We start from the raw sequence: 27,879 nt of genomic DNA, 5'->3' as shown, positions 1-27,879 counted from the left end.
TAATGTTTGCAAAGTGTTTTGAGATTCCTGGTGACAAGTGTCATGCAAGCGTGAATGGAACTGATTATTATAGCATGTGAGCAAACATCTACTGATCCACAAAGTAACACCTGGCTAATAGCCCATGCAGGGTTGGACTGACATCCGTTATTTAGAAAAACATGATCCTTGGTGAATTTTTTTTTATAATACTTGGCCGTTGCTTGAACAGAATACTTATTACTTCTGAGTCTAACTTTAATTTTTCAGGCTGATCAATCACCATTACTGCTTTACAGTTCAGCTAGTTCTACTCTGAGTAGTTAGTATAAAACACAATGTATTATCATGTTCATTAGATAAAGCATTGAAGCATTTTAAATGCAAATACTGTATAAAATATAATAAATTCATTATAGTGGCTTACGTTTTTCCATTATCAGATCCAGTCTGAACTAACTGCTTAGCAAGTTTTATTGCCATTGGTTTCTATTTTTAAAGGGCAGTTTCATGGAAGCTCTATACATGCTCAAGCAGGGTATCTTTCACGCTGATTAGGATTTAGGGGGCTAAAGTTTGCCTTATGAAAGACACTTTGTCGACTACTTGTTTAATGGTTTCTTACATCTTTCTATAAAGTGTCTGAAACAGGCTGTTTCCTGAGACAGACTAGTGGACAAGAGAGGCCAGCATTTTCATCTAGTTTGGTACTGCCATCCTCCTCTCCCTTCAAACAAGAACATGTTATGTCATATATGAAATGTTATCCTTTGCATTGAACAGGAGGGACTGTCTCTGTGCAGATGCCCAGTTAAGAATACAAGCCTCTGAGCTTCTTAAGCATAAATATTGTGTACTGACCACTGGACCATGCTGCTTCATGATACCTTCCTGTTTGTGGCTCTAAGTTGGTTGTCCCAGCATCTGCCCACATACATCTGGTTGTCATGTGGCGATCCATAACAGGATGTTGCCATAGTATTAGTGGATTCACTCCAGACTTTTAAATACCCTCTAGTAACTTTCTGTACAACTCTTAAAAGCGTGGCTGATAAGTTGAATGCCAGCAGGGGCACATCTGAGGAACCAGCAGTCTTCATTGTCTCTGTGTGCCACACAGCAAAGAATGAAACCAGTGGAGACTGGTGCCACTGGTCTCTGTTAGGAATCAGAGTACATTTACAGTGTAGCCACAGAGTCAAGGCTAATAGAAACTTATTTCAATCACCAAGGACAATTCCCCACTTTTCTCCATTACCTGGAGATATATTCCTCTCTTCCCAGAAGAGAAGCTCCTGAAAGCATCCAACACTAAATGCTTCTTATGGTAGGTTAAAGGCTTTTACAGGCAATTTGCTTCAGTGCAATGGTGGACGACTATCCACATTGTTTGGCCTTTTGCTGCTTATGACTTCCCAAAAAAGACCTTGAACGCTTTGTTTGTTTCCTTAAGCACAGTATGCTTTCAGCCAGCGTGTGCTGGTCTATCACACTAGACCTGTACAGCAGTCTTGGCAATAGCTGGCCTTAATCCTTTCTTCAGTGTCTTAAATTATGAAGGAGTTCACTGACCTAGTAGATATAACAATAAATTAAATTCCTTTAAACAAATTGATCAAAGAAACTTGACCAATTTCCATAAATCTTTGGAAATTGGTTTGAATTAGCCTTTGATTTAGCATTGGTTTAATATACAAAAAAAATCCTATTCTTCTTATGCATTTGGCAGCTGTGCTGCTTCCTGCCTCAGTTCATGTTGCTAAGGAAGATTTATTTCCCAGAAGTTAGCCATCTCTCTTACAGCCTGTGACAATGCAGTTCACTTCTTCCCTTGACAACGCTGTCCAGCTAACTTGCAATGTCTGTGAAGAGCAGAATGGATGGATTTCACTTTGGTGTAAAACATCTTAAATACTTCCGTGTAGGGGATTTCAAATTGCTCTGCAGTGTCAGCTAATGTATCCCTGCCAGTACACTCAGAAGGCAAGTGGGGTATCCGCGTTGAAGGCTAAGAAGCTGAAGTGCAAGGGGCATGTGCTTTTGCAAGATACTGGTGACAAAAATGAGAACAGAGGAAGCCTTTGTTCATGGTTTGGTACCTGTATTTTAATCACAAGATTGTGGCTTGCTTTTGTTTTTCAGTTCTTAGGATATGCAAAAGAGACACTGATCCAAGATCTCAGCCAGCTTTACCAATTCTAGTGGCGCATTTCATGTTGACATGTCAGATCAGCCAACATCTTTCATCAAGTGGTGAAAATACCACAAGACTTGATATAACACCTTCATCACAGCTACTTCTCTGATGAAAGGGCTGAATAGAAACAACAACAAAAAGAGCTGAAGGAGAGCAGGCTTTGGGGTGAGGCAAAATGGGCAGTGTGGTTCTGCTCCTCAACAGGCAGAAAGTCTTGCTTCTCACTTTGAAGCACCAGGCATTTTTAAAATGAAAAGAAAGAAGAGGAAAGTCTAAGATCTGGAGAATATAAACGGGAATAAAAGCCGGTGGTCCATCAGGAAGTTCTGAAAATGCCCACACCCTGTTGGTCTTTGCAGATTGCTGCCTGCCCCTCTGAAGGACGCGGTGGAGGTGTCTATGTGGAGGAAGTGCTACACCATGCCAGAAGTGAATGCTGCACTCAGTAAGATCCAGCTGGTGGGATATTCTCAGAAAATTGTAAGTACCTGTGAAGCTATCCTCAGGTCAACAGTAGCAATTTCTTGTTTCCCAGCTTTTCTCTGGAAATGCCCTTCCTTTTCTGTTTTCCCTGTAGATCCTGTGTGCGATCTAGTTACTCTAGCCTAGGAAAGCAAGACAAGATTATACTGACTGTCCCTCAGTCTGCCTCCCAGGAAGGGTTCTTGTTTAGTGAAATCAGGGAGTACCCATTTTTTTCTCCTCTTCCTCAGGGAAGCCAATTTTAGGGCAGCATACCTTCAAATTCAGAGTTGATGGCTGGCCTGCTGAGAGCTGGAAGGATGTACCAAATGAAAATATCCTCTCTGTAAGCCACATCCCCTTCTGAGTTACCGTATCTCACTTCTGGGAATGTTTTGAGTGCTTTAGCCTCCACTTTGTTTTATACAGCAAATTAGGGATTGTAAACAATACGTAATGCTTCAAACTGAACTTCAAACACTCCTTTCCCAGGATTCCCAGCTAATATTTGTTGTCTATAATGCCACTGATGATAATCCAGTGTAGTTTCTAGAATGAACTGAACCAACAATTCAGTGGTCTGTGGATACGCTGTTCACCTACGTCTTGTAGGCAGCATGTGGGCCATGATACCTGCTATTGTTGCTCAGGTCCGTAACAAATAAAAAGGCGGACTAAAGTAAGTTGTGTACCCAAAGCTCTTTATTTACTCCTCTAGGCAATGCGCCACTGAAGTTTGGAGACTGCTGTTTATGTGTCAGACAGTTTGAAATAGCAACCAGTGCTGCTGTGTACTAAATTTGGTGGATTTGGGTTTGTGTGGTGCTGCATTACAGCTGGTGAAAAAAGACCCCGAGCCGCCATTAACATGGCTCTTGACTTAAGTGACAGCTGCAGCTTTGTCTAGCAACTAGGCAGGTTGAGAGCATTTGGGCTCCTCAGTATCCAGGGGACAGCATCAAGAATGGTTTGTTGTCTATTTTACATGTGTGCATATCAGCAGAATCTAGAGCCTTGGTTTACACACTCAAGAGGGACCGAGGCCCTGCCTTCTTTTGCACAGCACCCAAATATGTATTGAGATACTAGAAAAATCATTAGTATTGCATGAATGAGATGCTTGTTCTATTATTCAGTAACCAGAAAGCAGATCGCATTAGTGAGGTATACATGGAGGTTTATTTCCCTTTCTCAAAACAAGTCTAAGACATTGCCATGTACAGATAAAGCAATACACTTTCTAATGACACCTGGAAAGGAGACAACTGTCAGGTTGCTTATGCTTAGAGCTGAAACTGAATTTTGTATTGAGTTTGCAGGGTGTTGTTTCTAAATCACTACTAAATAGCATTTAAAAAGAAATAAAGTGAGAAAGTGAGTGAGTTTGAAGTTAAGTTTATGTTTTCCACAGCAAAATGTGTAACCCAAACAAAGTTTTCTATCAGTACAGAACTACTTGTTCTTCCTTCTCTGCTGCTGGACAGTATCAATAAAATTTTACTAAGGGAGTATAGAGTCTTCAAATATGTAAAGCTCCTATGAGCTTTTTCGATACAGCAAAGGCAGACAGAGGATCAAGACCCTGGTTGGTTCCTCCATTTATACTTCAGGTTCAGTCTGAACACAGTTAGTTGCCATAGAATTCACACGGAAGAGAGACATTATGAAGGCCTTACCTCAGGAAAAGCTTTTCTCTGAGCATGTGTCCTGTTAGACATGGGTAAACAAAAACAGCAGACAGAAAACTTGGGGAACTAGCTCCATAAAGGCTTCGAATAGCAGAACTACTTTTAAAATTGATATCACTGATGATAAAATGACCTGTTCGTAACTTCTCTCGGGGGCTCACTTGAATTAATGTCTCTTGCTGTGTGTTTCAGGAGCTGTTTGGTGCTGTGCAGGTCACCCCTCTCAGCTCAGGCTACGCTCTTGGAAGTTCCAATTGGATTATCCAGTCACACTATGAAAAGGTTTCCTATGTTTCAGGATCATCTCTGCTTACAACACACCCTCAGGTACAGCGCCTCACTTTTGTTAGTCTTCTATAGGTGGAAGTGTCTTTGCTCAAGAAAAATAACCAGGCTTATTCCAGCTGGGATCACGTGTAGTACAGAAGCTGTACTAAGGTACCTGTGTTAGCAATTGTCTAGACTTAACAGGCATTGAAAAGACATAGTGGCCTGATAAGTGGACAGGTATCAATAGTTACTAGGGAAAGACAACTAAAATTCTTTGTTATCGATCATTTGATGTTAGCTTACCAACTGTGAAATTCTCCTTCACCTTAAACAGGAATTTTTCAACAGAGTTAAACAATAGAGCGTTAGTGACTTTTTTTAAAATCCATATTTCACTGAAGAGCCTTTACAGACAGTTCACAGACTGCTTCTATATCACTTCTGAAACATCCTTCCTTGAGAGAAATGATAGCTAACTGGCTGCCAACTTTTCCACCCTGCTCTGCTAAGGGCAAAGTCTTTATAGTGCTGTAGATGTAATTTCCAGTAAATTAATTCTCTCTAGATCCATAAATTCTTAGTGCAAAGAATGGCTTGAGGTTTGCAGTACTGTGTGCTTCAGAAGTTGTCAAAATAGTTAAAAGCAATATTAGCAGGAGGTATTTAAAAATAATTTAGAAAATGTGTCAGGTTCATGATCAGTAAGTAATTTCTCCCAAGGTGAGTATCTTCTAAAGAGCTTTGCTTCTGAGCATCCTTCATTTAAAAGCTTGATTTCAGGAGCCGAACAACTGCAATAGATAAACCATCTTAATAGTGTGTCTGTACTTAGCTGCATGCAATGTATCAGAGTCTCTAAATCCCTTTTTCTCATCAGCCTCATACTGGCCTGGGTTGTGTTCTTTTGTCACCTTCTAGTGGAGGGGCTGCAGCAGTATTTGACAGTATATGAATGGAATATTTCTGCAAGGAGAAACTTTGCACTATAGGAAGTGGTTTGGTAACTCAGCATGTTTTCTCTTGATTCACATGAAATTGTGATTCAGTTTATCAGGTTAGACTTCTATCGTTTTCCAAAGGTGAATATTTATCTGGAAACTTCTGGTAAAATCTCTGTCTTTAAGGAAATCACCTCCTCGTGGCAGATGTGAGAATGAACTGCCTGGTAAGAGCACAGTCCATGAGCAGCAGATCTGCACGTGCTCACTGCAACCTGCAGGAGCAATGGTAGCAGTTACATAGGGCAGTTTCAGCTTTAACAAGCTCAGGAAAACGTACTGGAGCTTACCTGAAACCCCAGGGACCTAATCTGTGTGCCAGCAAGAGATGAAACCGGGACTATTCACTCTGCTGACAGTGTTGTTTGTCGCATATGCTCTCTGAGCACCTCATTTTTTAGCGTACAGTCCATTGGACTTTGCATTATTTTACACTAACACATGGTATGGAAGAATAGCTTACTGGATAGTTGAAATTGCAGTGTGCTCTTTCCTTGTTATTTACCACATCACAAATGTTACCAGATATCATTTGCATATCAGATATCACCATCAACTTATATTACTGTGTTATATTTCTATTTCTGTTTCTATTTCTATTATATTTGCTTCCTGATGGTTGTTGAAGACAATGGATAGTCTTTGTCCTAGTGTTAATCCCTGTGAGGACCAGTACAAGCTCCTACAAAATGGTGATTCTGTAATGACTAGTGGTTTTTGTGAGCTGCCAAGCAGCTCATCATCTATTTGATGTTTGACAGACAATATGTAATGATAACAATATATTGAGTGGCACAGAGTCAAAATCATTTTTAACAAATTAGCATTTTTTGATCAGGGAGTGAAAAGCTGTTTGTCTGACCTGTTTCTCCGTAGAATCATGGTGAGCCATCATAATGAAATTCCCGTTATTTAACAGTGTATGAAAATAGTTACTGTGCTTTGTTATAAAATGATATCTAGTTAATCAGCATATGTTTATGAAAAATCCTGAGCTTTTTGAATAACAGTAAAACCTTCTTCAGTCTTGTGGAACCCCGTCCGTAGTTATTAAAAACAGGCATCAGTTGACCAGGCTCTCATCAGCCATTTTTTTAGGGTGACAAGACACAGATTATTTGGGCATACAAATGGAAGAATGCTTTTTCCTCTTACATCTTGTCTAATATACACAGTAATAGCCTGGAAAGCATTTCTTTCCCTCAAGGTGCAAACAGGATAAGGTTCATCTCATCTAACCGAAACTGGGCCCCCACCCAATCCTTCCCTCCTCCTCCCTTCTGCCAGCACTGGCATTTAAGCGCTGACATAGTGGAGATGGCAGCACGGGTGAGAATTAGCAGTCATGGGAAGAGAGTGGTATTGCTTCTTTGATATAAATTAAAGCTTATGGTTTTCTTGAAATTTTAAGTTACATCTAGGTTACATCTCTAGTTAGCAGAGGTATGGCACATCTGTGATCTGTAATCAGTCTGTCTTTACTAACAACAGATAGAAAGTGAAGCAGTTAGCTGAGACACGGCCCAGGATGGACAGATAGCTGAAACTGGGTGCAGCAGACGCTGGCTGTTGGGTTGATCTTGAATGCAGCAGCAGCAGGAATATCTTGTGAAATCCTCAGCAGGTCTGTAGGAAGTGCAAGTGAAGGGTTCAGCAAGACTGTATTCATAGCTGCTGAAAATAACTGAAGAGCTTTAGAGGGTTTGTTTGAGAGTTAGGTCTGGCACCATTAATTGTTCCCTTTACTTCTGTCTTCTGGCAGATGGTTTCTATTGAAAATTTTGCCTCACCCTGTACTGAGGCTAAAACTGACACCGTTGCCACTGAAGTGGAGAAAAGAAGTTGACAGCCCAGGTTCAGACATGTCACTAAAAGCCTTTTAAGACATATTCTTTACATTAACCCACAAAAATCAATGCAAGCCCTCTCAGTGCAATAGCATTGAGATTATGCGTATCTAATATGGCATAATCATTATGTACATTATCACAGGCAGATTCGATATTATTTTTTATTGCATTATTGGCATTTCATTTTCACGGACATGCTACAGAGAGTCAAAGATTGCAATAAATCTCACATAACAGATCTGGTCCTACAAGGTGGTGCACAGCATAAACTTCTGTCAAAGTTGGTATGAAATCCCCCTGCATGTTTGACAGAGCAAGATCTTTCTCAACTACTTAAACTAGATCTAAGGAAGAAATTGTTCACAAGGAGGTTGGTGAAACCCTGGCTCAAGTTGCCCAGAGAGGTGATTGATGCCTCATCCCTGGAAACATCCCAGGTCAGGCTGGACGGGGCTCTGGGGAACCTGCTCTGGTTGAAGATGTCCCTGCCCACTGCAGGGAGTTGGACTAGATGGCCTTTAACGGTCCTGTCCCACCCAAACTATTCTATGACTCTATGATTCTATTCTTAAGAACGGCACTAAGGAGGTGTGAGCAAGGGAATTAACAGTACAGTGGTCTTCTAAGTTCAGTAGAGGAAATACCTTCATCAGTCTCTTCTGGTAGAAATCTTCCCTTGTTGGTGAGACTGCAGCAAGTCTATTGAGAAATAACCACTGTAAAATTCCACCCAGCTGGCTGCAGTTGCCCACCTTTGCTCAAATAGTAGCTGTGGGAAGTACATCTCAGCCCGGAGCAAGGCTAAAAGTTAACTTTTCACCATAGCTGAACTGCATCTGCAGAGAGAGAAGGTACTTTTGCCTTTTCAAGAATGGATTATGCCGAATTTTGAGTATCAAGGATATATATTTAGTATCAGGTCACACTACAGTACAATTTCTGACTATCTACTCAATGTTCGCTATCAGAGAGAAGTGGGTATGCATTTTCATTCTGCTTTAATTACATACCAGTATAAAACGTATCAAATGATTGACCTCAGTGAAAAAAGTGTGAGCCTTTTTGCATAGTCGAGGCAGAAGGAACATTTGCTGTAATATTAGACTGCCTGCCAGTGGCCAGGTTGCCACACTATTTCCTTGGACCATTTAATCATCAGTCCCTCTGCTACATCTGTGAGCCACAGGATAGACTGTGCAGATGTAAACTCTTCTGTCCCCCAGGAAGCAGACATGGCATGGATAGATGCTTGTGATAGCTACCATCAGCACTTTAACTGCATAATCTAGAATTATACCTGTGACCATAGGTCCTCAGTACAACATACACTATAGACCCAACGGATCAGAGGTCGTAGCCCTGTGAAGACATCTGTTTCACTTTGGCATAGCTTAGCCTCCAGCACAGCCATCAAAGAAAGATATTAGAGGAGGGCATAGTGCTAATCTGATTCACTAGGGGAGACTGGTAAGCCAAGTCATACTTTCTCTATTGTTTCAGCTCTGGTGTTGCATTGGGACCACTACTTTTTTGGGGGTGGGTTGGTTTTTTGTGTGCAGTTGAATCTGTGATTTTTCACCTATTTTCAGCTACTGGTTTTTAAGAAAATACTTGTCTGTCTGGCCTGGTCTTATAGCTACATTTCAGAAAAGTAATATATACAAGTGATTATTTCTTAGAGAAATAAACATATTAAGGTGCTGATTTCACCTCTTCCAAAGAGAATGGTTGAGGAAAATGGTACTGCCCTCTGTAGACAGTGAGCCCTGGAAATCAAAGCTGACACCTTGATTTGCAAAGGGAAGTGAGTTGCCAACCAGGGCAGCCAGAGATAGGAATGCAAGTGTTAAACCCTTCCTGACTGCACTGCCACATTCTCAGCAAATTACTGTCTTTTCAGTGTTCAGCTCCTAAGGCCATGAAGTGATTAGTCTGTGGAGACTACTTTGAGATGGATCCGATTACAGTTCCGTAGTTTGTTTTGGGCTGTAGTATGCAGATAAACAGTTGTATATGTTTTTATTAACTCCAGTTAGGTGTCCACAGATGGAGGGATGTTAAGTTTAAAGTATCGCATGTGTTCTCCTTCTTGGTCACTGTATTTATTAAGTATTGCAGTTCTCTTGGTGCAGAGCAGAGAAACCTGTGTTACAACTCTCATGTTGCTCATTTTATTCCACTGTGCTCTGTTTCAGCCCATGGACCAGGCTTCTCTTAAAAATAGTGATGTTCTCATCCTGACGGGTCTTACACAAATCCCTACTGCCAACCCAGACGGCATGGTAGGAGAGTTCTGCAGCAACTTGGGTAGGTCGCTGAAAGAAGTCTTTTGCCTATTTTATTGTCTTATTCATTGCTTTGGGTGGGAAATAATTCTGAGATTCCTGGAATTGAATAAGTTGTCCAGCTATAGCTTCTGGCATAAAACTAGCTGTTTAGATTTTACGATGTGCTCCTGATGTCATTAATACAGTAAGTGCTTGGAGAGACACAAGTTGTACCTAAAATGTTTTGGAATGGAACAGGTATAATGAGATTGAATCATCTGCTGCTCTTGGTTTGCTAAGTATGTCGCTTAGCTGCCAACAGACTACATGTTGCCTAGGTTTTGGATATTGTTCCCAGCTGAAATATTACTATTTCCTTCCTGTATATCAGCCAGTGTAAAAATCTTTACATGCTTTTTTATGACTTTCAGTTTTTAAAACAAGCACATCTGCTTCCCTTCTTACACCTGATTTTTAAATATATCAAAAGCAAACAGCACAATCTCTGTTTAAAAAAAAATCAAGATATATTTATAGACCCCAGAAATATAAAACCTAATCAGACGCTTTCACAGCTGGAAAAGCTGATAATTGCAAAGCTGTGATATCAGTGTGAATGGCAGCATTTTCCAGCCTGTTTGGAATGTCACATCCAGTTCTGTTCTCTCCTTTTCTCCCCTTCCCCCACTGCAGTTCCTCTGTGCTCTCACTCTGCTCTCATCAAACCACTTTCTCGTGTCTGTCCTGCTGTATATTGCCTGTTCTTTTATCAGAGATCTTCCCTTTCTTTTAAACTAACTACTCTTTACAAAGGATACTAAAAAGCTTGTGGTGGGACGATTCTTACAAAGCTTATGAAAAGACATTAGAAGTCTAAATCGGGGAATCGTCACTGTAAGCAAGTGTCCTGGTTCCCATCACACACCTGGGAGAAATTTGAGCTGTAGTATTTAGGTGGCTGACCCAAGGTTGTAGAATAAGCTTGAGAACAGAACTGAAATACAAATTCTTAGTCTTACTTTCACATATGAATGTACCCTTGGAGAAGAAAAAAACCCACAATACTTTGGGGTTTTCCTCACTTTAAAATCCTTGTGCGCATTCACAGGTGCTGAATACCTATGTACTGTCTCACAATCCCAGTATGAGACTGTCTGGGTAGTGGAAGGCAAATGCTACAAGGAGTGTGGTATATTCCTCCATCAACCACTATCTCTAAACCAAAATCTGATACCCCTGTTTAGGACACATTTCAGTTCAAACAGGAGTCATAGGTCCTCTTGTGGGATGTACAAGGTAAAATTCTGTGGGTTTTGTCTATATGAAAAGACGAGTTACAGAGTCAGGATGATACCTTGTAGTGTAAGTACCTATTAATAGCATGTGTTTTGGCATTTTATAAGACTGATAATCATGGGTTATAGCAAAGATCCTCTCTGCCAACATCCTGGCTCCAGCAGGGCTCCTGAGCAGATGTCTAGAGAAGAGTAGAAGAACAGGGTGAGATTATATGATACTTTCCCTTCATGATCTCATAGCCTTCAACTATTTTTATTTCAGGAGTTTCCTGAATCAGACATGGCTTTTGTGTAGTTGGTAATGTTCAGTGGATTTCTCTTCCAGGAACTTGTTCAAACTCCCCGTGAAACTGTGTTAATTCTTAACACCTGTGCTTTCCTTTCCTAAGTGATGCACATGTTTAGATGTGTGTGGGTATTACGGTCTCTGTTTTCATTGTTTTTAAGCATTTTTAATTTTATTATGCTATGAGCAGATAAGCTTTGGTGACCTTGTGCTAGATCTAGATGTGCTGCCCTTCTCTGTCCCTTCTGGATCTTTATGGGGGTTACTGCCCCCCGACAGATGGTAGAATGATCACTTCCTATCATCTTGCCTTGAACGACCAAGGAAACAAGTCTGAGCTGAAATGCTAGACTTTGTTCTGGAGAGACCAAGGAGTGGTACGTGTTGCCCTGCTGCCAGCTCTGCGGCAAATGTGCAATGGCAAGCACCTTGGTGGTCACTCGTGTCTTGAACTGCAACAGCTGCATGCTAAGTAAACAAGAGTGAGACCGTTGTTAGTTAAAATGCTTTCAAAAATTAAACAAAGTCTTAGAGATGTAGCTTGAGCCAAAGCAAAATCCAGAAGATGAATGCATATAAATACACGTGTTACATATGTAGGTACAGGTGGGTGTTTATCATCACAAGTTGTTCTGGTTTACAGAAACATTCTGAACTGTTTTGAGGGTTTTGCAGAAGGTCTTCGAGACAGCTTCTATCTTGAATGAGACAAACTCAGACTACTTGGAGGGTAGGAGAGCTCTGCAGAGGGATCTGGAACAGGCTGGATCAATGGGCAGAGGTCAACTGTATGAGGTTTAATAAGGCCAAGTGCTGGGTCCTGCACTTTGGCCACAACAACCCCACGCAACGCTACAGGCTTGGAGAGGAGTGGCTGGAGAGCTGCGCAGCGGAAAGGGACCTGGGGGTGCTGGTTGACAGCCGGCTGAATATGAGCCGGCAGTGTGCCCAGGTGGCCAAGAAGGCCAACAGCATCCTGGCCTGTATCAGCACTAGTGTGGCCAGCAGGAGCAGGGCAGGGATCGTGCCCCTGTACTTGGCACTGGTGAGGCCGCACCTTGAATCCTGTGTTCAGTGTTGGGCCCCTCATGACAAGAAGGACGCTGAGGTGCTGGAGCGTGTCCAGAGAAGGGCAACGGAGCTGGGGAGGGGTCTGGAGCACAAGTCTGATGAGGAGCGGCTGAGGGAACTGGGGTTGTTTAGTTTGGAGAAGAGGAGGCTGAGGGGAGACCTTATCGCTCTCTACAACTACCTGAAAGGGAGTTGTGGCGACGAGGGTGTTGGTCTCTTCTCCCAAGTAACCAGTGGTAGGATGAGAGGAAATGGCCTCAAGTTACGCCAGGGGAGGTTTAGATTGGATATTAGGAAAACTTTCTTCACCGAGAGGGTGGTCAAGCATTGGAACAGGCTGCCCAGGGAGGTGGTGGAGTCGCCATCTCTGGAAATTTTAAAAAAACATGTGAATGTGGCACTTTAGGACATGGTTTAGGGAACATGGTGGCGCTGGATTAATGGTTGGACCTGATGATCTTGAAGGTCCTTTCCAACCTTGGTGATTCTGTGATTCTGTGATTCTATGAAGTTAGAGAATTATTAAAGACCAAAGGAAGATGTATGCTTAAAGTAAGATTGTAAAAACAGCAGCCTGAAGAAATTAAAAATTCTATGACTAATGCAGTGGTAGAGCTGTCTTTTACATGACACCAGCAGTATCTACACATCTACCCAACATCAGGAGAAGAAAATAGTGAATCAGTTTTCTTTCAAATGTGTAAAAATGTCCAAAAAGCAACAGGTTGTTTGGAAAAGCAATAGAGTAGGCAAGCTGAGCACAATAGTTTTCATATATTTTTCCCATTTCCAAAATGTTCAGGGGACTTCACAAGAAGCTCAGAATACACTAGGTCAAAACTCTAAAGCTGACACTGGAAATTTACCAAAAATGTGTATCATGAGGTAACACAGCATGTTTGTGAATAAGTGTTGTGAAGCATAGAAATGGAAGTGTGAAAATTTCACCTTGGCTCTGTTTTCATCCCAGCGCATGGAGTTGTAGACGCTGATTCCCATTATTACCAACTCACATGCATGATTTCCTCTCCGCATTGTGTGCGCAGCACTGAAACCATGCTTCGTCACGTCTCCAAGTTCCTCTCGGTTTAGCCCAAACCCCTTTTTTCCGTGCTCAGCACCAGCACTCTGCAGCTCAAGAAAAGTCATTGTATTTTTACATTGCCTTGGGCATCATCAGCAAAATTGCCAGACTGTCTGTAGGGACAGTTTGTGATATTTTGTGTGCGTGTGTGGTCGTGCCTCTGTGTGTGTGTGTGTGCGTGTTTATATAAAGCAGAAAAGAGCACAGTTTGCTTTTTAGGTGCCAACTTGACCTTGTGGCAGCTGTTCGAAAAGCAAGTATCTCATTGTGAGTTGTAAATTGAACAACTTGTTATGGAGCTACTGAAGGAGACTAAATTTGAAATGCCAAGATTATTATACAACTTTTATCAAGAGAGTGCATCCATCAGTCACAGAGATAAATTGGGCTTTAAACAGCTTTCAAATATATTTGTGCTCTTAGTGACAACTATAGAAAGTTGCCGTAGCGGTGCAGAGAGCCAGATTGGACCTGCTGCTTGCATGGAAAGCAATGTGCTTGTAAAGGTTTTCATCCCTGTTTTGCAGAAGCTGGGAGATAATTCTTATTCCTTTATGGAACCACTTAAGAGCATGCTCAAGAAGTAGTGCCCAGCTGTGATGACCACAGCACATACAACTAAACTTGCACTGAGGAACTGAGTGGAGTGTTCTAAACCGAAAAGCTGTCACACAGAGCCTTGTCAGTGGTGGGACAGCCGTGTTGCTGTCCTTTCCTGTCCTGGGGATATTAGCCTCTTCACCAGGCCAGTTTCAAAGGTGCATCACTGTCCCACCAGGGACGTGAGATTCCAAGGGCCAGCAACCCTGGGTCCCTGGCCTAGTGGGTGCAACAGCTGGCTGGAAGACTGCTGTACCCCCTGGATTGTGATTTTATGTTAATTATTGGTAGCCAGCTCTGTATTTTTCCTGGGAACAGAAACTCAAGTTGGTGTCTGCTCCAAGACCTTACCCTCCATTATTTTCTCTGTGGCCCCAGGAATCTTGAACTTCTGGTTGTTTTCAGCAGAAAAGGCTTGAGGTTGCCATAGCAAACTAATGGCTGTGTGGAAGGAAGAGCTGTGAATTCAAACTCTTAAGGCTTAGGAATGAATCCCACCATTTTCATGGCATGGACAAATTCTTTAACTGGCCTATCGTTAGATGAAAGCTCTTGCTCCAGCCTCTTCAAAGGGAGCGTGAGCCTAAGTGAGTCTTAAGCAGATGAAGCTAGTTGTTGCCTGAGTGAAAGAATCGTAGAATAGGAAGAAGGAACCCATTTCGTGGAGACACACACCTTGGTGTTTCAAGCCAGTATTTTCGTTCAGAGCAGAGGCAGAGATGCAGGCATACCCCTTTCCTTAGCATTTTCCACTGATCGCTGATGCGCCCTGCACTCTGCATTCCCTGTCTCTGGCCCATGCAGCACTCCTGCTGCTGTGGGCATAGGTACTTGTCTTTCCTCATTGCAGAATTTTCAAGTGCATAATGAAGCAAGGCAAATTCTGGTCCTGGAGCCAGAGGCTTAACTTTCAGCCCACAAATGGCTTTGAAAATATCGCTCTTAATCTCCTCATTTCTCTTTTCACATCCTGTTTACAGATGGGATAGTTTAGACTTACCCATGTAAGAGGGATAATATAACACATTGCTGGGATGTTTTGTAACATCTCAAGTTCTAGACAAATGTAAAGTATTGCTATTCATATTCACAAATATTTTGATGATATAGTTTGTATGTGACCTGGAGAAAACCTAGGCAATAAATCCACTGTTACCGCAGTTATATTATAACTCTGATATAGGAGGTGTCTTTGACCACCAGTTGTTGTTGAGAGCAGCATGTAATAGGCACCAACTGCTAAAAGGAGTTGAGCACCTAAATGCATGTGAAAATTCCCACTACAGAGCCTGTGCATTTCCCTAGACTCCGTAAAACCTTTAAACATTCAGCCATAAAAATCTTCCTTGAGCGTGTAGGTGGGGCAAAAAGACCCTTAATGTGCTAAATCCGTACCCCATCAAAGCTTGTCAATAAATTGAAGTCAAGGAAGTGATTATGGCGGGATGCAATATATGCGTTTTCAGGCTCTTTCACAGCTTTTTGTGTAATACCCTGATGCATAATGTTACTGCTGCTGCACTGCAATTAACATCAGTAGATGGTTTTACACCATGACCAGATGAAATCCTAGGGCGGCAACAATTGTTCAGTGAGATGGACGAAGTGTTTCCACTTTCCCATAAGGCACAGGATTTTTGTAATTCATTCTGCCAAAAGAACAAAATCTTTGCTCTGTACTTGCTTTTGCTGTTGTATTCAGATCTGTCTCAGTTACAGAGTAAACCTCTTTTTCTTTTTTCTTTTCCTCATTTTCTCTGCATGCGATCTACAATTCATAGAGGTTTTTAATTGTTCTTGTTATATTGAAAGGACAGAAATATTTAGAGTTTTTAAGGAGAAACATTCCCCCAGCTCCTTCTAGCTTTAAGGGCTATTTGAAATGACCACATCTTCAGCCATTCATCTAGAGCACTGAAAACCGAGTACAGAACACTTTCCCATGCGCAGTGCTTTCAGCTGAGACCTGTGAACTGTTGTCCTTCCCCTCTGGTGGACAGCTAATAGATGGAGCGGGGTTTATTTTGATGGTAAGGTGTTTTGTGTCACTCATTTATCCTCATGTACCAGTGCAAGACCGCCCTCTCGTGTCAGGAGTTTTGCATGTGCTCAGTCTGTTTTGTGCCCCCCAGCTAATGGAGTATAATCATTCAAGCCACTAAGCCTGGAGAAGGCAGTAAATACATGTATTTAATGATCAGAAGTGTTCCTCCCAACTCATGTGCATAATGTGTTCTGCTAATGCACGCGATAGCTTCTTTCTATACCTTATGTAATATTTGGATTAAAGGTATTCTATTAAAAAGTTTAAATATGAACCTGTTAATTGATTTTTACTTTCTCTCTCCCTTAGCTATGACTGTCCGTAATGGAGGAAATGTGCTGGTTCCCTGTTACCCCTCTGGAGTAATATATGATCTGCTGGAGTGCCTATATCAGTATATTGACTCTGCTGGACTCTCCAATGTCCCTTTTTATTTCATCTCACCTGTTGCCAACAGCTCACTTGAGTTCTCCCAGATCTTTGCTGAATGGTAGGTGTTAAAGGGCTGCCTCATCAGCCTCAATTCACACACTCAACTATGGTAAATAGATATATGCGGGTTATCTCTACTTGACATATTCTAATATATACTTGATTAGAATTGTGAACATGTTTCTCGAGTCACAAGGTTGTACGTGTGTGTGTAAGTAGATGTTCTATAATTAGGGAAGCATCGTTTCCTGTAGAATATACAAACTCAAATAGTCTGTCCTTTTTGGTACTTCTACCGACGATTAAATGATGTACCTGGCTTGAGTGAATTTCAGCTGTGCCTGTTTGCACAACTGATCCAGTGGCCCCAAAACTAACCATGTTCTCCCTGAATAAGCAAAATAGATTTTTCAAGCTTAATTTTTCTGAGCCAGCAATGTAGTTCCATGGCAAAAAAAAGGCCAACAGTATCCTGGGCTGCCTTAGGTAGAGCACTGCCAGCAGGTCAGGGAAGGGGATCCTTTTCTGCTCAGCACTGGTGAGGCTACATGGAGAGTGATGTGATTCATTCTGGGCTCCACAGTACAAGGGTATGGTCTTACCGGAGTGAGGCCAGCACAGGGACACAAAGGTGAGGAGAGGCTGAGAGAGCTGGGACTCTCCAGCCTAGAGAACAGAAGGCTCAGGGGATCTTACCAATGTGTGTGGGATCTTACCAAATCAATACCTGATGGGAAGAAATGAGGATGAGGGAGCCAGTCTCTTCTCAGCAGGGCCCACTGACAGAACAAGAGGCACAAATTAAAACACATGAAATTCCATATGAACAAAAGAAGCCCACTTTTTTACTGTGAGGGTGGTCAGCCACTGGAACAGGTTGTGCAGAGAGGTTGTGGAGTCTCTATGGAAACACCAAAACCCAACTGGACGCGGTTCTGGAAGACCTGCTCTAGCTGACAGTGCTTGAGCAGGGGGTTTGACTAGATGACCTCAAGAGGTCCCTTCCAACCTCAACCATTCTGTGATTCTGAGCCATGGAAAGGAGAACCCAACCACTTCTAACTGTTCCTAAGTTCTTACAAATGGAGACATGCTCTAGATTATTAGATAGAGTAAGTTAGCTTTTCCTTCCTTTTTTCCAGATTGTTTAAGTCTGGAGTTCAGGAAATAAAAGAGAGGTCCTGGAAAACTTAAGTGAATTGATCCCTCAGGAGAATTGTAAAGAGGATTGAAACCTGGTGTATTTAATCATGTTACCTTCAGCAAAAGTAGGAAAATCAAGCCTTGGTGTCCTGGCCAAACTTCAGTGTACTCACCAGGGTGTGTTGAGTCATATAGTTTATAGTTAAACAATTGTTTGGTTTGTACTTACATGGTGATTTCACATCAGTGGCAGCTGAAGTGGTAGCTGCATAGTTCTTCTTACAATAATGCTGTCAAAGTAGCAGGAATGTTAGGTGTGCCAGTTGGGTCACTTTGTCTGCTGTGTCTAGCTGGCATAACTCAGACACGCAAGTGTCTGAATAATTTTTTTTTTTCTACTTTGCTGTAGTGGCTTATATTCAAAAGTCAAAACCAACATTAGCTAATCTCCAAACATTTATGTGAAAGGTGAATGTTTTACTTATGTGGAAATGGAGGCAGAGGTTGAACATCTGTAAAATAGAGGTTTGGGGTCAGAACTGAGGTTGAAATTCAGGGATTCCAGCCTTCCAATTCTACTATTTAGTCAGCTAAAAGAAATGTCCTGCTATTAGTATCTCTTAGACTTTATCAAATTTAGTTTGACCCAGGCTTATTGCTTTATAATAAAGTGAAGAAAGTATAACACAAGTAGTGTTTCCCAGAAAAAGTCACTACAGATAATTGTAACGTCACATAGGCCTCTGACAAATACCTTTTTTTAAAACTTTTGCAATAGGATGAATCAGGAGTCTGGCTAGAGCTAATCAACAACTTTAAATATTTATGTTTTATTAATAAATGATTGATGAAAAATAGCATGTAACAGCATTATACCATGGTGAGAGGCAGTTTACCAACATTGTAGCTGCAATAATAAAATGCATAGGGGCATTAGATTATAGTGAACAAAAGGATCAAATCACTGCTGAGAAGTGGGATGAGGCAAGTGGAATTCTTCTGCTGACAAGTGATTTGGCTTTGCAGAAACTGCTGAGGTCTGGACTATGAAATGAGTTACAAATTTGTCTTCAACAGCAAAGGAGTTCCATTACCTAGTGTGTACAAAACTACTTCTACTTGCCTTGCACCTTCTTTAAGTGATCTCACTATGACTGAGTTGTCCTGTCCTCTAAACAGAAAGACTGGAAGCAACAAAACCAATTGGTGATTTTGCACCTGATGCCAATGAAATGGCTTTCTCCAGAAAAATTTAACAGTAGATGGCAGCAGATACTGCCGGATGTTCTGCAGCTCTCTAACTCAGCTTATTTTCCTATTCTTTTAAAGGTTGTGTCATAACAAACAAACAAAGGTATATCTTCCAGAACCTCCTTTTCCCCATGCTGAGGTAAGTAAACCATGGTCTTGCTGTTTGCTAAGACCGCAGAGTGAGTGGGTTTCTGGAACACAGTCCTCTGTGGCTGTTGTTTTTCCGATGAACACTTCTACAGCTATTTAATAGTTTTGTGTCATTATTCATACAAGGTTTCTTTTTCCCTTTGTTTTCTGTGATTAATTTGGGAGTGTGGGGGAGGAATGAATGATGGTGTTCCCTCAACTCAAAAATTATCATGATGTTTATTTCAGCATATAACTTACATATGCTCGCCTGTTTTACTTCTTCCCCCACAGAAGGCTATCTGGCGTACACATGGTTGAATGTTTGCTCTTATCAGACTGCAACCACAAATATTCTCTTTGTCCAAGCAGTTTATTTCCAAATCTGTAAAACTAAGAGCTTGTTATCGAAGCCAGCTTAGTCATCCCAGCTCCTACCTACCTAGCTGAAACAGGCATCATGTTGTCTGCTGCAGAAGTAATGGTATCTTGAAAGAGAGGTTTGATATTAAAAAGTTAAAGCTTGCAGCACTGAGTGCTGTCACTGGCAATTTTAAATTAAATTACTTGAGCTAGCATCTTGGTGACGCAAAGAGGAGTAAGGTTCCTGTTTTGGGGGGGATTCTGCCTGCAATGAGGGGATCTTCCCTGTGACAAAATAATAATTTGAGGGGAAGTTTTAGCCAACCAGACATTAAATGTGGCATGACTCATGCCTTCAGAGTTATCTCACAGAATTATATAAGAAAGGAAATACCTTACTTTCTTCACTGGGAAGAGATAGATTTCCCACTGAAATAAATGAGAGGCAGGCTGTGAAAGAAAGAAATGGGACTGAGAAATAATTTTGACTAAATCCTCTCCTTGTGAGACAGAGAGCCATTTGGGGCATGCAGTCTCAGAAAACTGTCTCTTTTAGTTCCTATGGTCAAAACTGTTTGATGGGTTGTGCAGAGTGGCCATTGCAGGTTTGAGAGTCCAGAGATTAAATGCTTTTTCAGGCATTTGGGTTTTTTCCCTCTGAGATATCTCATCCAGGGACTTGTTCTGGAAATTGCCATTGCCCATCATATCTATGATGATAGATATCAAAAAGGCATTGTTGGAAGTAGGATCTGACCAGAAGCCCTCACTCTTTCCAGATCCTTGAATGCATTTCAAAGAGGATGTGCAGTGAATTACGTATAATTGGTTACCAAGAATAATGCAGACTGCAGGGCAAGCCACCTATTCACCACCTTTTTTGTAGCCAAAAAATTCATTCACACCCATAAATCAATTCCAAAGCCTGATCTCCGAGTTGGAGACTCTGTACCCACGCTGCTGGCTATGCTTTCTGATTTCCCTTACATTTCTGCTTTCCAGGGTGTCCTTGTTGATCCACAGTGTCTTTGTTTCACTGACATCCTATATTCTACCAAAGACATTGCTTCAAAATTTTAGTTTGCAACATGCACTGGAACTGCCAGGTTTAAGTGAAAGCCTTTCCAAAAATGAGAAGCCAAACATGCAGCTGTCAAAGACTGGATTAATTAACCCATCTTATGTGATGGGTCTTTGTGTTTTTAGAGTGATAACTGTGTCCTCTAATTTTTAGGACATTTTAAATTCTCCAGAGGCCTGTTGATAATGAGATTTTGCCAAATTATTGTTCAGCTGTTGAGACTTTCCTTTGTGCTTCATGTGTAGATCAAGGTAATTATCTAGGAAAGGACTCGCAGCAGTAGATAACAGATCAGTTTCCTTATGACACAAAATGCAGTGCACGGAGGGAGTAACGTGCCCTTTAGAGGTGCAGGCTTTGCTTGGCAAGGCCAAATCATACAGGTTATGACCCACAAAGCTAGGGACATTTTATAATGAAATGCACAAACAGCTTGATCTAGACCCATGGATATCATTGACAAGAAACCATTCTTAGGCCTCTTACATTTTTGCCTAAAGGTTCCTTTAAGTGTGCTAAATGATGCGATATGGTGTGTGTAGAGCCTTGTGGCTCCCAAACTATTAAATGGCTGCAGCCTTTAGGCATTTCAGCACTGAGCTGCCATCTGAAGAAAGTACTGCACATTTCACAGTAAGTCGTCTAACACAACTAAGATTGTGTGTTTGGGTGTTCACTTACAGCTGCTGTATAAACACTGGAAAGTGGAGTAAACACTGGGAAGGGGAGTAACCTGCACTACCCCCACCCCATGATGGACTAAATGGGTCTTTTCATTGCTAATTCCTGGTACATGTTGACTGTTTTGCAAAACCAGTTTGTATGGTGGGAGGCAGTGGCCCTAGGCATATAGCAACACTCTTTCAAAAGCCTGGCTTAATAGCAAAACCAAAACAAAGTAATACCCAGGCAAAGAAAGACTGAGGCTGCTGTTTCATTTAGTGCTTTTCTTAAGCTCTTAAATCATTGAAATTTAGACGTGCTTGAGAACACCAGATTAGATTGCTCCTTTCTGTTCTGTAAGATGCATGGTTTGGTGTAGTTTGGTTTTAAACAATCAAAGCATATTTAAATTTATATAGACAACTGACAGGAAAGACACCTGTGCTCACCACCAACACAGCGCCAAGATGTCCATGTCAGATACCCAGTGCTCAGCACATGCCTTTGATTCCTTGTTGCTGTCCTCTGAAGGACAGCTACTGTCATCCTTTTACTCCCGTAATTCTCAGCTGCCTTGGGCTGCATTCCAATTCTAGTGGTACCTACAGCTGGTTACGGTTTAATGCTGTCATACTGTTTCTAAGGCATGGGAGAGGAGCTGGTTTTTTTTTTCTTCTATAAAATACAGAGTTGGAACAAACCATGTAAACAGGAGGGGGGCAAAATCTTGCAGCTGGCACTGTATATGTAGCTCATATAATGTGAAACATCTATATAACCTCTCTTCAGTACAGTCTTTAACAAATGCCTTATTTATTCCCTGGCAGAAACCCTGTTATGCCTACGCAAAAAGTATCCACAGTAGGTTCAGCTGCTGTGATGTTTTGGTGTAATTTTACCAAGCAAAATGGTCTTAATCCAGACCTGGCCTGAATAACCTGTCCATGGCCATACCATCAGACTAGGAGGGACCAAGGACTTGGACTCAAGGCTCCCAGTTACTAAGTTAGAGCCTTTGTCAGCAGCCAGCCTTTTTGTCTTAGGTAAACACTCTCTTTCTAAATCTGTGACTCCACAACCATACAATCAGGAGCTCTACTTACTAGCACTTAAGGGACTTTTTAATGACTATCAGAACAGACACTGAATGATCATTTCTGTTGGATAGGTTGTTAGTGGAGAATTGCCTTTACTTTTTTCAAAGTAATGGTAGGCTTGTGCAATGTAAACTATACAGACATTGCCCATCATGAAAAGATGTGCTTAGCTGCTCAGTTGTTGGAAGAAAATAGGGAATTATTCAGACATGCCTCTCAGTTATTAGCAAGCATTAATAACATGCCTGGCATGATACATCAGAAAGGGACAGGCCAGGGAATAAGCTTCTAATTATCTACGGAACAAGTCCAGCCCAGCATGCTGTCTGGTCCTGAAATCCCATGTTCCTGTTAGCTGTATAAACCGCAAGTTTTAAAAACAAACAAGGCAAAAAATCCTCCAAATTGTTGATGTAGTCTCTTGCAGCAGTGAATTCTAGGGGTACCTGATGCATATTATAAAAGGGCATTTACTTCCTTTAATCAGTTATGATTGTACGTTGCATTTCAGTTAACCATCCCTTTATTATTGGTACAAGAGGATAAAGAAAAGTATCTTCATCTTCTCTACAATTATTATTTTTATTTTGTCTTACTCCTCGCCCTATACTAAGTTGTTTGAAGCTTTGTCATTCTTTTTGCATGGAAATTTTCCAGGTTTATGATTTGTGTTACCTGTTTTGAACTCATTCCTTGTTCTGCTGTGCTGAATAAACCCGGACACACTGTTCAACTCTGCAGAGAATGCAAAACACTTCTGCTCCCTCCTTGTTACTTCTGCTTTAACGTAGTAATAGGTGCTCATCATAGCTCTTCCTGCATGATCACTGCATACAATTTTTTGAGATGGCAGTTCATTTCCCAACAAACTCCAGTCCAAGTGGACAGGGAATATCCTTTCCCTCTGTTAGGAGCAAGGAATGCAGGCTAAAGTGCTTCAGGATGGATTTGGACATCAATTCCCACTAAAGTTAATATGAATGAAGTGTCCAGATTCTTGCACAAGCTTTTGAAGTCTCGTCTGCAGCCTCTTAGTGGTGCACGAGCTAAAAGAGCCTCTTTTTAAAGGCATTTCTCTGTGATTGATGGGGTAAGAGTTGCTGTGACTCTGTTGGAGGGAGTTCGGATCCAGAGCAGGACTGCTGGTGATTTCTCAGGAGGAAAACAGGGGAAGAGGAGTGGAGAAACAGTCAGTCAGAGAAGGGATGGATCGCTCTGTGGATGGCTCTCCCCTACGCTGAAACAAAAGTGGCAATTCAGTTTTTCACCAGCAGCTGTTGTGATGGGGAAGAGAGGAGAAGGAGCTCAAACTGAAGTAACATTGGAAGCTTCTGCAAAGTTGAAAACTGGAGTTGCCAAATGCTTGTGAATACAGCAGGCTGGCTGAGGGAGGTGGTCACTTTCCCTTCCGAGGCACTGTGCCAGTTATATTCTAGGATCAGCTGTCTGAATAGGCTTAGATTTAAGCTCCATAATGCGTAGCTTAAATGCTGTGGAGCATAAATCAGTAATTTGTTTTGTTTAGTTATGCTGGTATTCCAGAACCAACTTGTGGTATTTTACCAAATTCCTTGAGCAGGTGGGAACATCCCATCCTAACACAGCCACAGCTGAGGAATTAGCCATCTCCCTGACCATTTTAACAAGAACCATGGATTGTGTACTCCGCACCATCCCTTTTGTGAGGCAGAGACTTTCTAAATTAATAGTTGAATTGTTCTAGCAAGGCAAAATGAGAAGCTCTGGCTCCTTTTCCTTTTTGCTTGATCTTTACGTATCTGATTTCAGGCTATAAGATAAGTGAATCCAGACTTCTCTAAATGTCTGCAACAGAAAAAATTGAGAGGTAATTTATATTGACCAGTATTTGCTAGTGGAGGAAGAATTTGGATTTACTGTCCTGTTATTAAGGATTCTGTTAGCAATATCTAAGAGAAATGGCTACAAAAACCCTCTTTTTCTGACTCAAAAAATAGCCAAGGTGGGAATAATATTGATTCTTTGGTCTTAAATGCTAGCATTTGTTGTCTTCGTGTTTGATTCCCTCCTCCATATACCAGTTCCTGTGTAACACATTCAAAGCAATAAATACCTGGAACCAGGTGATCGTATAGTATTATGTTTTGTCTTATAGTATTATATAGCATTAGGCCCCTGTTAGCGTTGGTCTTACAAAGGAGGTGAGAGAGGTGAAGTAATAAATGCATCACTCATTCACTGATAAGAACCACATCTGTTAAAAATTCTGAATACAGAACACATGCTCACACAAACACAGAGTAAACAGCAGTGTATTTTGGCTCACTTCAATAAAGGGTACACAAAGGCTCTGGAGATTAATCCTGTTTATAGAAGCAGTTGCTGACCCTGTAAATCAAGTCTACCACTTTAAAGGGAAGCATAACCATTTGGGATTTAAAAAAAACACAGCTCTCCTCAGTCTCGGTTCAGTGCTTTACCATCCTCTATCTCTTAAGCTTTCAGTCAATAACGGTTCTTTCTGAGAAAGATGCTCTGGAAGTTGCTTCAGGTTTCCAGAAATCAGTCTCATTTTGAAAATACTGGTTGGCCAAATGCCAGGCATTGGTTTTGGCACAGACTTGGTACAGGTTGGAGATCTGAACATGACACAGTAATGACTGTTGCGCTTATACAACCCATCTCATCTGTAGATATAAAAGACCTGTACAAATCATGACAAAGCTAGTCCCCTTAATGATGGGGACAGACTTTTTAGTAGGGCCTGTAGTGACAGGACACGGGGTAACGGTTGTAAACTAAAAGAGGGGAGATTCAAACTAGGTAAAAGGAAGAAATTTTTCACACTGAGGCTGGTGAAGCCCTGTCCCAGGTTGCCCAGAGAGGTGGTGGATGCCCCATCCCTGGAAACATCCCAGGTCAGGCTGGACGGGGCTCTGAGCAACCTGCTCTGGGTGAAGATGTCCCTGCTCACTGCAGGGGTGGGACTAGATGGACCTCAACGGTCCCTTCTCACCCAAACCCTGCTGTGATTCTATGATTTGTGAAATTTTGTTGGACTCGTATTGCAAGTTCAGCTCCATATATTTTTGATTGGGTAATTAGAAAAGTCTTTGCTCTAGACACTAAAATCTACCAGCTGCTTTATCACTGGAGTGAATAGAACGTCTCTAAACTCATTTTTGTAGCCTTTCTCCCCTGCTATTCTCACCTAGCTGTGAGAATCAGAGATCGTGACCTAAGGTATGGAGCTTTGGTAGACTTACAATAAAAGATCTCCCAAGATTGAAAAAGAAGGTGAAAAAAAAATCATCACACCTCAGGACATGTTGCTGAAAATTCAACATGTGTCCCTTTTCCCTCCTGAGTTAGCACCCCAGTTAGAAGCAGTGCACCCCAGCATTATGCTAGATGTTTAGTTTAAATAAAAAAATAATTAAAAAGAACAACACACACAAAACCAAAGGTCCTGAAAATTGGATTAGAAATCCTGTGTCTCTCTACAAAGTAATAAGAAGGGATTTGAAGCTGCCATAATGCTTTGAAGAGAATACAGCTTTTATGTTTATAAACAGCAAACATTTGTATAGGTATAGCAGTGAAATAAATAGGCTGTTGAGAATGCTTTTGCACATTGAGTGCTGCTCTCACATCTTAGCAAAGATTTGAATGCTACTGTACACAAATATATATAATCCTAAGGCTTTGAAACAGGATGCTGGAAGAAGAGTTTGTGATTTTCAGAAATGTGTTACATAAATGCTAGCTGTAGAAATATCTCTCACTTAGCTATCTGCTGGTCCCTGACAAAGTTTTGCCCTGGAATGTCACATATCCCATTTAATATTTGAAGTAGAAATTTTCCCCTTCTAACAGTTTACCCAGCTGAAACCACTTTTGCAACTTCAGTTTTGAGGCTTTTGGCTTCCCTCAAAAACAGAAGGGAAAAACTTCATGGGGCCATTTCCTACCCGTTCTTTTAAATGCCAATATTTTATGGGATCAAATTTGTTTTGCCCATTGTCTGCTAAACTGCAGGTTTTATTACTGAAGCTAAGTTTAACTTCTAAACATTGCACTCCAGATGTGTTAATCAGAAATCTTCACCAGTCTTAATTGCAGAATGTTTTCAAGATTCAGTGCATATTAACTGCCAGAGCAGTTATTGGATGTTTTTTCCAGATTTCCCTCTTGAAGATTAAAGAGGAATTTGCTATTACTAGTAAGCTGCAGTAAGTGTAGTGCCCTAGCAACTTCCTCCATGGTCCAAGGATCCACATGGAGTTAATGGGCTGTGTCCACCTACAGTTTCCATCTTACATCAAACCCCAATCCCATTCCATCCCAGCCATCCAGGTATTGAGCAGCAGTTCTAGACAAGACATGCTGGAAGTCAAATGCAAAATCAGAGCAAAATATTTGCTGTTAGGGACTTGTAGGAGACCAAGCTCAAGGAAGCAAAGGAGAAAGAGAGAAATACTGCACCTGTGTGCAGCCAGCTTTCTTTTACTGAAAGGGTGCTGAGGGTAGGTTTGTACATTGTCTGTTCTAGCACCAAAGCATATCTTTAGATGGTGACAGCTAGTTGAGTAGGGTGGATGCTTTTGCTAAATTCAATTAAGAACCTAATTGTGTAATAATCTTAAGTTCTGAAGTGCTTTGTGGTGCATAAGTTGTTAAGAGTCTTGAAGCAGCATCAGAATTCTCAGCTTTCTGTTCATTTCCAGGTAGGCACACTGGAGTTAGATCTACCACGGTAAAAAGTAACGAATAAAAGAGAAACTGGAAAGATGAATTACAGCTTTGAGAGACCAGAAGAGTTGCTTATCATAGTGTTCTTTCTTAGTTCCTCTTTTGAAAAGAAAACATGTTAGAATGAAGAGGAGCATCCTGAGTGGCAGAGTTTTCTGCTAGAAAGGCATGATGCACACATCGTGTTATGACATGTAGTGAAGAGCATGCTGTTTGCTAATTAGTCGTGTCATCTGGGGTTCCATGGCACAACAGCTGTAGAAATATGTTGCTGAACCCTGCATATGTGAATTCTGTATTTTGAGCAATGTTGTCATGCCTGGCAGCGGACAGCAAAGTATGGAGAGATCTTTGATAAACAGTCCCACCTCCTTTAAAAAATGGATGACAACGGAAGTACCGTTCCCCTCTTTCACACTGTTTATTTCCATGTATGTTCTTAGTTGTTCAGTGTGTCATTTCATTGTGTTAAATTGCATACTTTTTAAGAAAACTGTATTTACTGTTATTTTCAGGCTGGGGATGGAAGCATATACCTGCCAAGAAAATTCTTGCAAAATATTGCATGAAAGCACTTAGCAGACTAGTCTATTACATTGCTTTTTAAGTTGAACCTTGCTTTGCAAATTAGAAAACAGTGGCGGGACAAATAAAGCAAAATTCTTCTTCGAAAAGTGCCATGATATATAAACTTTCCCATCTTAGTAAAGACATCTGTTCCACGTACATAGCTGGTTATGCTCTGTTTGCCAGCTCTAGTGACAAGTACTTACTGCTCTCAGTTCACTGTTATTACTAGTTTCAGCGACAGTTAAGGAAGGGCAAGTCAGTCTGTTCTTTCATGTTTTTTCAGAAGACCTGACTTTGTGCGAACCCGTTTTACCAATGAAACGCG

At 41.3% G+C, this 27,879-nt stretch overlaps 1 protein-coding gene across 3 annotated transcripts in view; it reads left to right on the top strand.

Annotated features, from left to right (window-relative positions):
- Positions 1-27,879, top strand: part of INTS9 (integrator complex subunit 9) — a gene marked incomplete at both ends in the record, with an annotated part of 69,776 nt that overhangs the window by 15,778 nt on the left and 26,119 nt on the right. For all 3 annotated transcript variants that reach the window (XM_081997860.1, XM_081997859.1, XM_081997858.1), the window contains 5 exons: positions 2,536-2,656; positions 4,519-4,653; positions 9,640-9,751; positions 16,404-16,584; positions 18,999-19,059. In XM_081997860.1, the coding sequence (XP_081853986.1) occupies positions 2,536-2,656; positions 4,519-4,653; positions 9,640-9,751; positions 16,404-16,584; positions 18,999-19,059 (610 nt within the window). The remainder of the gene's footprint in view (positions 1-2,535; positions 2,657-4,518; positions 4,654-9,639; positions 9,752-16,403; positions 16,585-18,998; positions 19,060-27,879) is intronic.

Source organism: Phaethon aethereus (assembly GCF_964289735.1).
Source record: "Phaethon aethereus genome assembly, chromosome: 3".
Classification (NCBI taxonomy): domain Eukaryota; kingdom Metazoa; phylum Chordata; class Aves; order Phaethontiformes; family Phaethontidae; genus Phaethon; species Phaethon aethereus.
Note: the sequence above shows the minus strand (reverse complement) of the source record. Positions and strands in the feature narration are given on the sequence as shown.